Genomic DNA, 17,664 nt, shown 5'->3' with positions numbered 1-17,664 from the left:
TAAGTGACAAAGGTTACAGACTGGAGGCAGCTGACTGGACTGGGCTTAACAGCATAGCTCCTTAGCCAGGCTGCTTGAATTTAAATCCTGGTTGTCATTGTCTGGCTATACAATATACCTAACTTTGTTTGTTTCTTGGTTTCCACATTTACAAAAAGCATGCAAGGTTTACAGTATATCCACCTGGCACAGAATAAGCACTCTGTGCACTTGTATTCAAAAAGAAAACAACCCCTTTCTCAAATAAGTCACACTATGCTCTGCCTTTAATCTATTCCCTAGCTGAAAATGCTCTCCTCATTGACATATGGTGGTTCTTATCAGTCAGGCTCTGGTTAAAACAGAACCATCCCAGAGACGTTTTCCTGACCCGATCTAAAGTAGTTGTGCTGTAGCTGACATGCCGTCCTTTTGACTCATTTTCCCACACTGTGAACGCTAAGATTCTCTTCTCACCAAAATGTAAGCTCTACAGCAGCAGGAGTCTCGTCTGACTGGTCAGAGGAACCAAGAACGAAGAGAACCAAGAGACACTAAGAAACACTAAGTCACAGAGCACTTAAGTGTTTCCTAGTTCTCCTCTAGTAAATAGATGTTAAACCTGCGTCTTACAAGACAGTTATTGGTGCTTTCCTTGAAGGATGTAAGACTCTAAGGGACTGCACTATTCTACCTTTGTGACGGGGTTGGTCCCTTCGTGGGGAGGGTTACAGTTCTGTACTGAGGGGAAGGAAGGGATGAGGGCAAAGCCACACTAATGACCGAAGACACAGTGAAGGTGAATCTGTGAAGATGCGTTGCACTTCCAACTGTGGTACTCACTCGTCGCTGTTCTGTTCCCTACTGTGCTGCTTGTCCAGCTCCCTGAAGAAGGCTATTATTCCATCCAGAACACTCCTTCTGCTTCCCTATGAATAAAATAATTATTATAATAAAAGAATGATCACCTAACTGAAGGTAAAATAACCGAGGATTATCTAGTACAAATTTACATAAGTAAGTTGCAACCTAGCCTGACAGTAATAACATACAGAACACTTTGAAGCTGCAGAAGAGTTTGAAATACTTCACAATGCCAGGGAACAGCTTGGCAGTAGAGTATATGCCCCAGGTACCCAACCATAACTTGAAACAGTGTTGTGATGTGATTTCCCCCTAGATAAAACATTCCATCCTGCAGGGACCCTCCTTAAGCTTAGGTAGTAATGATGGGCAAAGGCTTCAGGAAGTCCCTGAACCTGAGGAAATGCACCAGGCCCCATCCACCACCAGCACATATAAGCAGCAAGGACAGCCGAGAGACACCATCAGACCAGCCAAGCCGACTGGACCAGCTAAGGTACTGAGAAGACTCTCAGAACAGCTGAAATGCCTGGAAGAGGTTCAGACCAGCTGAGCTACCTGCAAGAGGCTCCCTCCACTCTGCTTCCCTGCCTTTCTAAGTGTGCAGGACATCCCAGGGTTCCAGTGTTTGTGAGCTGTCACCCTCGAGGGGGTGGGCTTCTGATAATGTAATGTAGTGTTCGAGTCATTTCTGATCTTGCAAGTAATTCTCCCCACACTGCTAAGAGCAACCCTGGTAAACCTTACTGGCTCACCACGGTGGCCTTTGGGGACACCCTGAGGTCCTTGTTTCATCTACTTTCACACATGACAGTACTTTCTCCTTGGCTGGAAAGCACGACCAAATCATCACAGATGATAAACACGGATGTCTTAGTTTGGAAACCAACAGTCTGAAAAGGCTAAACTGATACAGCTGCTTAAGTCACAAGAATTAAGGAGAAACGACTGTTTTTATTTGTACCTTGGAAGAGAGGACCAGAAGCTGATAGACCAAAGGTGGGATTTCTTGAAGATTCAACTTTGAAAACATCGTCAACACTTTGGCCACCACAAGATTCATCTCTTCCGGGGTTAGACGGACATCCCTGTGGAACAGAGACTTGAAAGCCTAGCCAGAGCATAAGTGCTTTGTTTTTACAAATTAAATTCAGGGCTTTATAATAATCAAAATTCTATCAAATGTTTTTTTAAGAAATAAAATTTTGGGACTAGGGAGATACCGTGGTAGGGTAAAACATTTATTATCCAAGAATGAGGACCAGGGCTTGGATCCCCAGGACCCATAATTTCAGCTAAGACAGGATCTCTGGACAAGCTGGCTAGCTAGAATAGCAGAATCAGCAAGCTATGTGTTCAAGTAAGAGACTGTGTCTCAATACCTAAGGCAGAGAGGATGGTCAAGGAAGACACCCAAGGTTAACCTCTGCCCCCCCCACACACCAACACTCACAAACATGTACCTGCAAAGCAGTAAAGACATATACATATGCGCACCCACACATCCCCACTCAAAATGAATGAATGAATGAATGAATGAATGAATGGCTGAAAAGATTGCCCAGTGGTTAAGAACACTTGCTGCTTTCCCAGGGGACTAAAGTTTGGTTGACAAAACCCACAATGAGGAGCCCATAAACCACCTGTAACTCTAGCTCCAGGGAATCCCACCCCCAACTTTTGGCCTCTGCAGGCATTCTCATACATGTGTACACATAGAGAAATAATAAAGTAAGTCTTTGAATACAATTTGGAGTTAAAGAATAAAGTATGTATTAGACTATTAGTCCTCCTTAGGTTTTCTCTTATGAATAATCTTTTAAAGGAACCAATACATTTATCTAAATAAGGTCATTTCAAAGAGAAGCACTTATACATTTAATAAACTAAGCCAAAAGAGAGGGAAGGGAGAGAATTCCAGAACAGAAAACAGATGCCACTGCTACTACTCAGAAGTAGAAGCGGAGGGTGAGCTTGCTGTGTTTCCATTCCTTGTAGGTTTGTTGACAAAGCTTGATGCAAAGACACATAAGCAATGCTTACTTGAACATAGAAGTGAGCTGGATCACGTATCGTTGAGCCCATCTGGAAAAATACAATGAGTTTATGTCATTTTAACTCCTTTACACATAATTTTATAAAACTACTGAAGACAGGGGGGGGGGCAGGGGGAGGGAGGGGGCAGCATTTCAAGTTTGATTTTCAATACTGGGAAGCAAGACAAAACAACTTAAAACACGAGCTGGGCACAGTGGCCCTGGGATCTTGTCACTTCCGAGGCAGTAGGAAGCCCTAAAGCTCAAGTTCCAAGTCTCCTCCCCTACACAGGAGGTGTGAGGGCTAAATGAGCCCCTGCCTTTGTAAGAAATACATGAATAGGCCGGGCGGTGGTGGCGCACGCCTGTAATCCCAGCACTTGGGAGGCAGAGGCAGGCGGATTTCTGAGTTCGAGGCCAGCCTGGTCTACAGAGTGAGTTCCAGGACAGCCAGGGCTGCACAGAGAAACCCTGTCTCGAAAAACCAAAAAACCAAAAAAAAAAAAACAAAAAAAAAACAAAAAAAAAACACCATGAAATACATAGATAGGATGGATAATTAGCCTTTAATTCACCAGACTAGAAAATCACAACATGATGAGGTTTATGCCAAAAAACAAACAAACCACTGATAATACCCGATACCAATAAAATCATGGGAGGCAAACCCACTTTATATACATTTACACACACACTTTATATACATTTTACAGAGTGTATAAGTTATAACTTTAAAAAAGCACACACTCACAAATCACCCAACTTATTACTGGAGACACTAATCACATACATCCTTATAGAACATCACTTAGGTAAATAAACACATCACTGCAATTTGTTTTTTTTTTTTTTTAAATATTTATTTATTTATTTTATTGATGAGTACATTGTAGCTGTCTTCAGACACACCAGAAGAGGGCATCCAATCTCATTACGGATGGTTGTGAGCCACCATGTGGTTGCTGGGATTTGAACTCAGGACCTCTGGAAGAGCAGTCTGTGCTCTTAACCGCTGAGCCATCTCTCCAGCCCCAATTTGTTTTTTTAAACAGAGAAAATATTTGAACCAGGACTGTTAATACAGACCTATAATGCCAGTATTCCAGAGCCTAAGGCAGGAGGATCATGAGTCTGAGGTCTTTATGGAGAGTTTGTCTTTAAAAGATAATTAAATAAGTTAGCTATGCCTGACAGTGCACACCTGTAATCCCAGCACTTAGGAGGCACAGACAGAAAGAATGCCACAGATCTGAAGCTAGCCTGAGCTACAAAATTGAGGCCTTGTTTCAAATATAAAAGAATTAAAGTGTTTTTAAAAATAAAGGAATAAAATACAAATGAACCAGACAACTCTTCTGCCTTAAGGCTATCAGGACTCTCCGAATCATATTCAGAGTACTGTGCAGCTGCGGTAAAACAAAGAGGCAAATAAACAATAAATGTGCACTTTAAATACACTAAATCATCTCTTTCCCAAAAATTCATGCTAACCAAATGGTGTTATAATAGCATGTTGTTATTATTAATGTTTTTTGTTTTTTTCTGTCTTTTTTAAACTCAAGAACAAATTGATTAGTATGTAAGAGAAAACCAAGGAAGCAGGCAAGCTAATGGCAACTGCCTAGAGGAAGGGAGACAGAGAGAAGGAAGAGAAAACTCCATGCCTTCTGAGACAAGCACAGCATGCAGCAGGCAGAATGGTGGTTAGTGCTGGGGAGCTCTCCGCAGTGAGAAAGCAGAGAGTGTCTGGGAAAGTATGCCCGGGTGGCAATGAGAGCATGTGGGCATGAACACACACACACACACAGAGAGAGAGAGAGAGAGAGAGAGAGAGAGAGAGAGAGAGAGAGAGAGCACTCAGAAAAGCATGCAACAAGCCACAGTAGTAGTAATGGAAGCCATCAACTTCCACCCAAATGATGGAAGACAAACAGCTACTTATTCCATTTCTGAAACGGTCAACTGTAGCTCAAGCTGCTCTTCAATTCGCTATACAACTGAGATGACCCTGAGCTCCTGATCCTCCTGCCTCCACCTCCCAAGTGCTGGGATCACAGGCAAGGGCACCATGCCTGGCTCTTATGGTGGTATACAAACAACAACAATCAACAAAATAGACAACAAATTTTACAAACATGGCTAGGGATGGTGTCACGTGCCTGTAATTACAGCATTCTACAATGCCAGCCCTCAGCAGAGGCATGAAGATCGTAAGTTCAACGACAGCCTAAGCTACACAATGAAACCCAGTCTCAAAACAACCAACAAAATGACCTAGTTGAGCGTGTGTGTGTGTGTATGTGGGTGTGTGTGCATGTGTGTATGTGTGTGAGAGAGAGAGAGAGAGAGAGAGACAGACAGACAGACAGACAGACGGACAGACGGACAGACGGGAGGGAGAACTATCTGAGGAGAGGAGGGGAGGCAGGGAAATGGAGAGTACAATAAAGAGGGGGTTAATGTACAGTTCACTAAAGTATAATGACACATGCATGAAAACTCATTACTCTGTATCCTAGTGTTTAAAAACTAGTTTGAAAAACCTATTAATTTGTATAATTAACAAGAAAAAACTAAACAAAAGAAAATTCCCCAACAAGCAACATCTATAACAAAAAAAAAAAAAAAAAAAAAACCCACCAACTTTACAAATATTGATTCCTGGAAGGAGTCACTATGAGGCTTCTGGCCACGTGTGGTCCTGAGACACTCGTAGACGCCTATGAGACTCACCTGACAGAACACAGGGTGTCAATCAACTGCCTCTTACATTCTTCCCCATTCAAATCACCTAAAACACACACAAAAAATGGATGAAACTGATTCATAATACGAAAAAAAAAATCAGTAGAACCTGAAGAAAATCACCTTTCCCACAAGCCAGGACTTCCTTCTTGGTAGCCAAGGCAGTAAGGATGATGGGTAATAACTCCAAAGATTTTCCATTCACTAGGCGGTCCTCTCTGACAGCACCCACAAAGTCATTGGCCAAGTCAACAAGTAACGGGCCTGGAAAATGGTGAGCCTAAAAGGTCAGGAAGAAAATCTTAAGCAGGAATCCGACGTACGAAAACTTCATGTGAAATAAGTCTACTGCTGAAATACTGAACAAAGCGACCCCCCCACCCCCGACACACACACACAGCAGGCACTGGAAGGAACTCACGGAATCATGCCGTTCTGTATGAACATACATTCATATTGGTAACTGTAAGGGACTTCAAAGGTTAGGCACCTCCATCAATCCCTTAATGCTTTCAAGACCTCTGAGGAGATTTACATCTGCGGTACCACAAGGTAAGCATGATCTAAGTGGTTTATACCATACTGGCACATGCTGTAAGCCACGCTCTTGCTCCTGTGTGAAAACTAGATTAGGTTTGGCACCGGACAGATCCCTTCAGTCTTACCTCCAGCATTAGTAATCCTATGATCTCCGAGGCAACATCTTGCTGCAGATCTCCTGATTCAACCAACTGGATACAGCAAGAATATATCTTGTATCTCCTAAGGGCTCCATCTTCCTCAGAGCAGGGGGAGCCTTGAGGTACAGAACAAAGAGAAAAGAAGCTCAAGGATATAAACAGGAAACTTAAACAAGTCTGTGACGTAATGCTGAAGGGGAAGAACGGTGTTGTAACAGCAATATTGAGGTGTCCTGACGAAGTGCTTGGTTTAGCTAAAGCAAACAGACTGACGTGTCACCTGCTTCACTGACGTATTTTGCCACACTGTGTTATTCATACGGTGCAGCAATTTGGGAATGGTGTTTCGCTTACCCAAGCTTAACGTTTTAAGTCAGAACATTATCACTAAGTTTTGTCAACAGAGTAAGAGGGCAGTGAAAAACCCATCTCTTCCATAAGTAACACTGACAAAAGGAGACAAACTCAATTCCTGAAATGAGCCAAAGACTAAACCAAGGAGCCTCTCTGTAAGAAAAACAACCTGGACACAGTGGAACACTCCTTTATCTCAGCATTTGGGAGGCAGAGGACAGAGAAAGAAGGAGGGGGCATTAGTCTAGGGACTTGGCCCAGTGGGTAAAAGTGCTTTCCATGCAAGTGTGAGGACCAAAGTTCAAATCCCCAGAACCCATATAAAAGCTGTATACATAGTGTGAGCCTCTGTGATCCAACAGGGAGAGATGGGAGGTGGAAAAAAGAGAGTCCTGGAAGCTCCTGGGCCAGCCAACCTGAAAGATGCAGTGGGAACGCAAAGCGATCCTGTCTCAGACAATGAGAAGCAGAGATGGACACCGAAGGCTGTCCTTGGCTCTCTACATGTGCTTCATGGCATGTGTTCACCCGCGCTTACACACACATGAGCCTGTGCACGTGAGCACTGTGCAGGTAAAGATTTGATTTATACAGTGTCCTGAGGAACAAAATTATGGAGATGGAAGGTAGATTAGGGTGTCTTCGGACAGTGACGGCTTGGGCTTTACAGAGATAACAGCTATTATTGTCGACTTTCATTTGAGAAAAATAAAATTCATTGCGATGGCGCACATGTCTGATCCCAGCACTCAGCAGGCAGAGGCAGGAGCAAGTGTATATCTGAGACCAGTCTAATTTACAGTGAGCTTCAGGCCAGCCAACGTTACATTCTGTGTGATGGTTTGAATGAAAATTTCCCCACAGGCTCATAGAGAGTGGCACTATTAGGGCATGAGGCCTTGTTGGAGTTAGTGTGTCTCTGGCTGTGTGCTTTCGGGTTTCAGATGCTCAAGCCAGGTCCAGTGGCTTATTCCCTCTCCCTGCTGACTGCTGATCCAGATGTAGAAGAACTCTCAGCTAGCTCTCCAGCACCAAGTGTGCCTGTGCACTCCTTAGTGACGAGAATGGACTAAACCTCTGAGCCAGCCCCAATTAAATGCTTGCTTTTACAAGAGTTGCCATGGACATGGTGTCTCTTCACAGCAATAGAACACTAATTAAAGACATACTGGTCATGGTGTCTCTTTACAGGAATAGGAATCCTAATTAAAACCTACAGAGACCTGTCTCAAAACAACAAACTGACTGTCGTGATAGATACACAACTCTGAAAATACTAAACACCACTGAATTATATACTTAAGGAGACAAGCTATTTATGTAAACTATCTCAGTTAAAACAAACAAACAAATTTTAGCTAGGCATGGTGCTGTACTCCATTGACCCAGCACTTGGGAGGCAGAGGCAGGCAGATCTCTGAGTCCGAGGCCAGTCTGGTCTGCAGTGTGAGTTCTAGGATAGCCAGGGCCACACAGAGTAATTACTTTAAAAGGATGACCTATCTTGGTATGTGGGTCATACCTCAGTCTTTAAAATGTCATCATGTAGCTGCAGGTCACACACCTGGTCAACTCACCAGGACTGCAATGACTGCAAGTTGGCTTCTGTGGATCTGTGATAACTCACAGTACAGTCATGTAGGCTGCCCACATTATAAATACAAGCTAGCCACAATAATCTTCCTGCATTTATCTGGCCAAAGAAGGGGCTTTCAATATTTTCCCTTCTTGAAATACAAACAGACAGCTGCCATTACTATTTCATTATTTCTTTCTCCCTGATATTTCCACAAAATACTCAACAAGTTTCCATAAAGGCTGACTCAGCTAAATGAACTGTGGTGTGTTTTCATGCCCTTGCAGTGGAAAATGCATTTCTTTCAAGCAATAGAAATAAGCCAACTAAAAATAACTGTTGAGACTAAAGTCATTTTTTTTTTTTTTAAACTGAGACAGGGTCTCTTGGTGTAGCCCTGACTTTCCTGGAACTCACTTTTGTAGACCAGGCTGGGCTCAAACTCACAGCCATCCTCCTGCCTCTGCCTCCTGAGTGGACTAAAGCCACTTTTAATTTTTGACTTGTAGAATTTTCTTGTAGATTATATCTATATCCTAGTAGGTAGGAGGTTGAGGCAGGAGGATTACAATTTCAAGGTCTAAGCCTAAGTGTAGTGAGATCCTGTCTCAAAACCTAAAAACAAACAAAAAAACCTGGAGACAGTCACAGCAGTGTGCAGGAAGCTAAAGCAGGATGACCACTGTGAGACTGAGGCCAGCCTGTGCTACAAAGAGAGAGAGAGACCTGAGTCAAGAGGGGGTGAGGATGGGCTTGGAGAGATGACCCAACAGTTAAGAATGTGTACTGCTCTCTTACAAAGAACCTGAGTGCAGTTCCTAGCATCCATTTCAGGCGGCTTATAAACCACCTGTCACTCTAGTGTGAAGGGGTCCAACACCCTCCTCTTGCCTCTTGGGCACTGCACACATATGGACACACACACACACAAATAAAAATATTTAAGGCTGAGCATACTGGTGCACATTTTTAATCCTAGCACTCAGAAGACAGGCAGGTGAATTTCTGCGAGTTCAAGGTCAACCTGGTCTACAAAACAAGTTCCAGACCAGCTAGGGCTACACAGTGAGATCCTATCTAGCTATTAATTAATTAATTAATTAATTAATAATTTTAATCCTACCACAAAGAGAATGTCCCAGTGGGGCTTCCAACAGCAATGACACCCAAAGTAAACCAATCTCCCAATAGGTACACAGCGAGGGGGTGTCAATCACCTTTGAGGACGGCTCTCAGGAACGTTCCGACAGCTCTTCCTTTCACGGCTTGATTCTGAAGGACACTGGCCAACTGCAACCAGAGGGAGAAAACAATTATGACTCTCTCCCTAAAGGACCTCAGTATGCAGAATGAAACAGGGGCCGCCAGCTTCAGGCCAGACTAAAACACACACACACACACACACACACACACACACACACACACGCTCCCTTTTGATAGAGCAGTGAGAGCCCAGTAGAATCTTGGACAACCAAGACTGAAAGTCAGGCAGAGCCATGCAGACCTGAAATCCTAGCACTTCAGGATGAAGCAGAAGGATGTTCATGAATTCTAGGCCAGCCTAGGATACACAGCAACTACAAGTCCAGCAAGAATCACAAAGTGAAACTTCTCAAATAAAAAAAAAAATAATAATAATGATAACAACAACAGAGACTAGAGCTGGGATGCAGCTCAGCTGGAAATGTACTGGCCCAGTATGCACAAGACTCTGGGTTCAAACTCTTGCACTCCAAAAACTGGGTGCAGTGGCCACACCTGTAACCTCAGTACTCTCAAGATGTAGGCACGGGTATCAGAAGTCCAAGGCTATCCTTGGCTGAGTAGGAGTTTGATAGCAGCTTGAGCTAGAGACCCTGTTTCAAAAAGAAAAAAAAAAGCCTAATACTTACTCAGAAATGTCTAGAGCAGGATACAGTAGTTCACGTCTTCAGCCCCAGTATTTGGGAGGCTGAGATGGGAGCTCAGGGTCTATGTACATTACAAAGTAAGACTTTATCCCAAAATCCCAAAGATAGGGGCTGGGGGTTTCAGTCTACAAATATCCAATAACTCTTTCATTAGCACGAGGTACCCCAGCATGATTCAGACACGCCCACCCCGCCCGCCATCTGCAATACTTGTGATGCACGTACTTTTTCAGAGAACAATGTAAAGGTGAAAGAAATGGATATGGTAATTCGACTCAGAGTTTATGAGAAAGGGGAAAAGAACAACAGAAAAGATGTTGTAAAGATGATGAAAACCCAGCAGAGATAGAGAGTAGCTGGAGGAAAGGGAAGCAAGGGCAGGTAGAACCAGCAAACCTCCTCCAAGGTCGGAGACACTTAGGCAGAGACCGGGCAGGTAAGAAAGGGCTGGCCGTGCACGCGGAGATGGAGGCATTATTGTATTCAGGCCTCGACAGAGCAAGTGTATGCTTGAGGACCTACGTTAGGTGAATGGTAAGGAGGGAAAGGGTAAGGGCAACGGGCAAGGACCGGATTAAGAGGATCCCACAGGAAGCCTGGGTTTCATCTACGTGCAAGAGAAGCTGCTGAAGGAGACCGAGTGCCACCACTTGGGAAGGGAGGGGGTGGTGGGGATGGACGAGGCACGAGAGTCGCCTGCCAGGAGACTACGTGGAAGTGTGAGGAGCAGATGACGTCGGGAGTGGCTGTGTATTGTTGGCATGGCACAGCCATGTTGAGGACCAGCACCTTGGACCCGTGAGGAGTCAGCCAAGCCTTTCCCCCAGCTTAGGTTCAGAAAGGCAGAGCCTTCCCCTGGTCTAAGAACAAGTGTTTACGAATGATATATTAGTGTGTGTGAAAACTAGCCATGGCAGCTCCCTCCTCAGTGTTTTACAGCTGAGTCTGCTGGCCTCCAGAAACCTCCTATGGAGACTAGCTAATTCCAACCCTCTGCTTCACACAAGAAACGTGCTAGGGTTCCGGGTTGCTGCAGTGTGCAGCTTGCCAGCTTTTTTGTGTGTGTGTGAATATCTCTGTGATTTCAGTAGTAAGTCTGTTCGTTTCTTCATTCCCTTGCTACTCCTAGTCAGGGTTCCAGGATCAAGCTATGCAGGTCACTGCAAAATGAAAAATTAAGGGGTGGACCCAGAACACATCACCACAGTCCTGGAAGGAGCTGGCGCCTTGATCTGGACTCTAGTATCCAGGCACAGGAAACAAACAGTTATTACTTAAGTCATCTGAGGTCCTATTTTATAACAGCAGACTTAGCACATTAATACAGGAGAAGGGGAAAAGGAGACAGATTCACAATCCAAGAAATGTCAGATCCATCGCAGTTTGGAGGTAAAGGAAGGGCAGAGTGATGCTGAGAAAGAAGTCAGTCAACAATTCTTAATTTCAAACTTAAGCAACCCCCTGGAAGGTGGCAGCATCCACTGACAACGGTGACATTTTGGTTTTAGTAAGCACTTAAATTACCCAGAGGGCTTACCAGAGCACACAGCTGATCTCTACCTGGTGTCTGTGTCAGGATTTACACCCTTTATTCTGAGATCTAAGGGCAACATGCCAAGCAGAAATCCACGTCATTATTGTTTTATTTTTATAATCATGGATTTACAGTGAAGACTCAGGCATTGGTTTTCTTTTGCCTATGAACTTATTTTCTTTACAGAAGAATATAAAGGACACATCAGCAAGTAAACTAGTGCTTCACATCCATAGCTGTGGCCTCTGCGTAGCTTCAGATGCGATGGCCCTGAGGACTACTCAGGTATACTGACTCAGGGGCTGGAGATGGTTCATTGGTTAACAGAGCCTGCAGTGCTTCCAGAGGACTCAGGTTTGATTCCCAGCACCTACATGGTGGCTCACAGCCATCTGTAATGTCAAGTCTAGGGGATCTGATGGCCTTCTGGCTTCCATGGGCACCAAGTATGCACATGATGCACATGCGGGCAAAACACACACAGAATTAAAAAAATGAAAACCCAAAATATACTGATTGGTGTATACTCGCTGTAAAGGCAGTCTAAGGTTATTTCTGATTTAAAGCTGATTATAAATGGCTTTCAGTTGCCCTTTATAATCTCAGCACTCCATTTCTTTGTTTGATTGTTTGTTTGGGGTTTTATAGCAATTGGGGACTGCATCTGGGGCCTGTGCACACCATGAGTGTCTTCTGCCACTGAACTGTAGCTCACCCTCTCTGTGCTTTTTATTTACATGAGGCAGGACATAAACTTGCAATTTTGTCAGCTTCCCCAATAGCAGGATTGCAGCCTACAGCTCGGTGTCCGTCTCCGTTTATGAGGTAAACCCCCATCTCTTACCACTGGCGAGAGGGCGCGACAGAGCATCCGCTGGCTCTGCGGCTGCTGCGCTCTTCCCCACCCATGCAGCCTTTGTCTGTACTCACGTCATCAGCTTTCAGGGTTTGAAGAAATTCCTGCAGTTTATCTGTAGTTTTATCTGTTGCTAGGGATAAAATTTTCAGATCCATGGTTGCTCATATCAGAGAACTGTAAGTAAAAAAAAAAAAAAAGTCATGGCTGGAAGCTTCTGGAAGTAAACCTGATTAAGTCACACCTGTTACAGACAACTCGGGCATGTTCAGATAGAGGCCTAGCGTACGGAGATGATGCTTATCCTAATCAATCTTAAGAGTTTCCCACAATTCTGTAAGTGGTTGCATAGCCTTCGTATACATTTTTACCATCCATTCAACAGAATACTTAAAGCCAAGATAGCAGTTAGCTCTATGTCAAATATATATTGTAAATACATAGGACTATGTAAACATACCACACAGTATCGTTCAACAAGTGAGTAAACCAACAGCATCGTGAATGGTAAGAGTCACTTAGATGGTATAATAAAAACAAGTGGGGCTGAAGATGTGGCTCAGTGGTACGGTGTCTGCTCAGTATCCATGAGGCCCTAGGTTCGAGTCCCATGCCGTCAAAAAGAAAAAATAAGAGAATGAGAGCAGGGAAGTGGGGGAGACTCATGGAGGTGGGGGTGATCACGTGCACTAGCTATTTAGCTCATACTAAGCAAAGAAAAGGCAGGCTTAGGAATTCAAGACCAGCACTCAGTTACATAGCGAGTTTGAGACCAGCCTTGGCTACAAAAGGCTCTGTCTCAACAAACTGAAGAACAAAACCAAAACAAGGAAGGGGCTAGTGACACTCCAAGCGTCTTCAGGAGAAAAGCCTGAACTGGAAATTAAGAGACTAAATTTAGGTTACCCAGACAACCAGATGATCTACAGTACTGGGAAGAAGGGTTTCAAAAACAGAGGCAGGCAGGTCTGAGCTGACAACTGTACTGGGGAACAGGAGACTGCTGTGATGGCGGCCAACGGGAGCAGTAAGGAAGCTAGAAGGAGGGGCTGGGAAGAGACAAGATCTCAAGTGTCAGCGAAGGAACTTAGATTTTAACAACAACCATCAAAAAGTTTGTGAGCAAGAGGGTCTGTCCAGACTGAAAACAGTCTCTGAGGCAAACTGAACATCAAATTAGTGTACGAATCAAAGTGGGAAGGGAATGTGGAGAGAGAAGAAACTGAGGAGTGGCCTAGAACTATGTCGGTGGTAAAGAAAAAGTCACGTGGAGAGTGGTGGACCTGAGCAGTGGAAGAGACACATGGAGGGACACTGGACACAGGACGGAGTAGTGTGGACGTGAAGAGGTAAATGCAGACTGCAGGGGGACCCACCTTCTCCTCTTCCTCCTGCCCCCATCCCCATGCATAGTACAGCATCCACTCGGCTCCTCCACCCGGAAACCTGGGCAAATCCTCACTGCCAAGTCCCACCCCACTGCCTCTCACAGCTGACTCTGACTCTACCTCCCACCTCTGCTTGGACTACATTACTTCAAAGTCACCGTCATCCAGCACCCACCGAGCCACCACAAAAACAGTTGCTTCACCCGTCCTCCTCTACACAGCCATACCATAGCTTTAAAAACAAAACCCAAATGATATAGTTTCCTTCTCATCTTATCTTAAAGGTAATTTTCCATTGCTTTCTTATTAGACAGAAATCCAAGAGGAGGAGGAAGAGAAGGGAGAAAGGAAGAGGAAGAAGAGAAGGAGGGAAGAAAGAGAAAGGAAGGAAGGAAGCCAGGTGGTAGTGGCACATTCCTTTAATCCCAGTATGTAGGAGGAGGAGGCAGGTGGATCTCTGCGGGCTCAAGGCAAACCTGGTCTACATAGTGAGCGCCAGGACAGCCAGGGCTACACACACACACACAAAAGACTTTGTGACACACACACACACAGAGAGAGTCCTGCGACTGGAGAGATGGCTCAGTGTGCTGGAGCCTCCACTGGTCTTACAGAGGTGCTGAATTCCATTCCTAGCACCCACATCAGGTGGCTCACAACTGCATGGAACTCTTCTGGCCCCAGAGAGTATCTCCACACACATGTCCTGTATGGTCTAAGCCCATGCCTAACTTCCTTTATCACTCTATTCTTTTTTTTCTAATGTTAAATAAAGAACTAGAAAAAAAAATCACATAATGGAATTTACCAGACACAAAGTCTACACCCGTCAGTGAGCTTCTACAGTTGTAACAGCCCTTCTGAGGCTGGGGAGCTTCACACTGGGTTTTACACCTTCTGTATCAAGTATGTTCTTATGCACTTACCCACCACCAAAACCAGAAAAACATGAGTTCAGACTGTGTGATGAGAAAGGAGTGGTTGTAGGTAATGGGCATTTAAGTCATGAAACGGGATATAGAGCTAATTGTGTTTCTGATCTTACCAGTCTTCTAAGAACAATGAATTGTTTTCTGTCCTTCAAATCCCCAATGTCCTTAAGACTTCTCATCTGAAGCAAAATACCCACCCTTCCATCCTCGCTCTCAATCTCTACAAAGTCTTCAGAACTCAGCTCCACCCACTCCTCCTCAGATGATCTGGTTAAATATTCTCCGTTACATCCTCTACAAACACCAGGGAAATTCCATCCACAATGATACTAACTTTTTAAAAATTTTGTTTATTTAATGTATGAGTGCCCTGCTGCATATACATCTGCCTGCCTGAAGAGGGCATCAGATCCCCCTATAGATGGTTGTGAGCCACCATGTGGTTACTGGGAATTGAACTCAGGACCTCTGGAAAAGCAGCCAGTGCTCTTAACCACTGAGCCATCTCTCCAGACACGCCCTCCCCCAACTTTTAATATTACATTTTAAATTAATGGCTAAGTCTCCCACTGGTCTACAGTTCTATGAGTGTTTCCAGTTTTGTTTATCATTGTTATCATGAGCACAGTAACAAGCTTATATTAAGGCCCTAACAAATATCTGATGTGGGCTAGTGGGTTTAACTCAGTTGGTAGAACTGCCTAGCAGGCCTGACGCCCTAGTTTGATGACGTCATAACCCTAGAACTGTATAAACCTGGCATGGTGATGCACTCCCGTAATCCCAGCACTCAGGTGGAAACAAGATCAGAAGGTCATCCTCGGCTACACAGTTTGTAGCCAATATAAGACACTGGCTCAAAAACAAAACGAAAAGGAAAAATAAACAGGAACTATAAAATAAGGCAGGTAGTGTAGATTTTGCTATCCTAACTTCTATATACAGTGCCGAAAAAATACTAAGCGTTCAGTAATAACTGGGTAATTGCTTTGTATGTTATAATAAAAGCTATGTAAATGGGGTCGTTAGCTTTTGGAGCTCCGTTCTGCTCGAGAGTGCACGTCTTGAATATTCTGCCTGTCCTACGCGATACCACTAGCCTGTCTTCCCATTGGCACTGGGCTCCAAGCGCGAAACCGGGCCGGGGACCTTCCGGAAGCAGGCGTTGACCCTGCAGGGAGGGCTGAGCGGGGCGCGCCTCGGAGAAACCCGCCAAAGCTGATGTTCCCGACCCCTGCGCAGGAACCAGGCACGGCAGGACGACACGTCGCAGGGGGTCCCCGCCTGTCCTCACCGTTCTACTTCCGCCCTCCCTGTAAGCACAGACCCTTGACAGTCACCTCAACCTCAGCGCAGGAGCCTTCCAAAATTCCCGCTCAACTCCACGCAGCCGCACTTCCGTTGCCCAGAGCAACAGGTCCCGCCCCCGCGGCGCACTTCCGACTTCCTAACTCAGTGGGGCGTACCATTTTAGATGACAAAGTAGGGGGAATCTTTGCGGAGATCTTGGCCCAAATTCGGGGGGTCGGGGGAAGGGAGGTGCAATCTGCTCACTGGCTTTGGGGACCTCAGAGTGAGCATGCGCGTTATGTATGACCTGCTTAGGCTTTCTTTGAGCTCTGTAGTTGAAGTTAGTGCAGAAGGGTGCGTGTGTGTGTGTGTGTGTGTGTGTGTGTGTGTGTGTAAGTGTAAGCTAACCTCTACTTCCTTGCATAACCTCAATGTTTAATTGGTACTTTCCACCATCAAGATAAATGAAGCAGTGGACCGAAATTGTACTTTAGAATGAGGGTGCACAGTGCACAGAATCAACAAGCTCCTGGCTAGCTAAGCATGTGAAGGTGCTTACGGTGGTAGAGAAGAAGAAGCATGTAGTTGCCTTAATATTAGGGGCGGTGGGGGGAAGGGCATGGATATATTCACAGTGTCTAACCATGTTCTTGTCAGATGAGTGCCTCAGAGCTTGTTTGATGCTGAGCTGAGCGTGGAGGTCTGAAGTAGAATCTCTTGGATGAGGCTGTAAGTTGTCTGTGGTATAAGTCTAGAACCTGACAATGGGGACCAAAGGGGTAGGTGATGGCAAGACTTCAGGTTTGAAGGACATCAGTGTAATGGGTCTACATGACCAGATCTGGAAGAAACAGCTGCCGGAGGAAAGTAATGTCTCAGCTATTGTCTTAGTCAGGGTTTTACTGCTGTGAACAGACACTATGACCAAAGCAACCCTTAAAAGGACAACATTTAATTGGGGCTGACTTACAGGTTCAGAGGTTCAGTCCATTATCATCAAGGCAGGAACATGGTGCTGGAGTTGCTGAGAGTTCTACACCTTCAACAGAAGGCTGCTAGTGGAAGATTGACTTCCAGACAGCTAGGAGGAGGGTCTTAAAGCCCACGCCCACAGAGACACACCTATTCCAAAAAGACCACACCTCCAAATAGTGCCACTCCCTAGGCCAAGCATATTCAAAACCATGACAGCTTGTCTTTCCATGCTCCTTGCTAGGACTCCTTTACATTTCTGTCTGACATTGAACTGTGAGAAGTAGCTAAAACCCAACAGCTGATGCTGAGGGTGGTGCCTAAGAAGAATCCTTTACTTCATTAAAGAAACAGATGACTTCATCCCATCTTCCCACAAAACCTTCCTTCCAAACTCCCTCTAGGACTGCACCATTCAGCTGTAAATCTGTTGACAGTCTATATAGGTAAAATAAGCTCACTAGCATCCCTGAGTTTCCATCTGTGCATCTCCTAGCACTTACTTAGTTACATAGCACTTGTCTTGTTACTAGTAACATAGCACTTAG

The 17,664-nt window shown here is 44.8% G+C and overlaps 1 protein-coding gene across 1 annotated transcript in view; it reads right to left on the bottom strand.

The window, feature by feature from the left end:
- Window positions 1-16,252, bottom strand: part of Fanci (FA complementation group I) — a 60,984-nt gene extending 44,732 nt beyond the window's left edge. Inside the window, exons 1-9 of the mRNA XM_028754774.1 lie at window positions 16,195-16,252; window positions 12,609-12,711; window positions 9,452-9,524; window positions 6,290-6,420; window positions 5,748-5,904; window positions 5,613-5,670; window positions 2,887-2,928; window positions 1,808-1,931; window positions 823-908 (exon numbers count right to left, since the gene is read on the bottom strand). Of these exons, the coding sequence (XP_028610607.1) occupies window positions 823-908; window positions 1,808-1,931; window positions 2,887-2,928; window positions 5,613-5,670; window positions 5,748-5,904; window positions 6,290-6,420; window positions 9,452-9,524; window positions 12,609-12,692 (755 nt within the window). The 5' untranslated portion in view covers window positions 12,693-12,711; window positions 16,195-16,252. The remainder of the gene's footprint in view (window positions 1-822; window positions 909-1,807; window positions 1,932-2,886; window positions 2,929-5,612; window positions 5,671-5,747; window positions 5,905-6,289; window positions 6,421-9,451; window positions 9,525-12,608; window positions 12,712-16,194) is intronic.
- Between the last annotated feature and the right edge of the window lie 1,412 nt (window positions 16,253-17,664).

The sequence above is a fragment of the Grammomys surdaster genome, unplaced genomic scaffold (assembly GCF_004785775.1).
Source record: "Grammomys surdaster isolate TR1022 unplaced genomic scaffold, NIH_TR_1.0 126036, whole genome shotgun sequence".
Classification (NCBI taxonomy): Eukaryota; Metazoa; Chordata; class Mammalia; order Rodentia; family Muridae; genus Grammomys; species Grammomys surdaster.
This window is presented reverse-complemented; position numbering and strand designations above follow the sequence as displayed.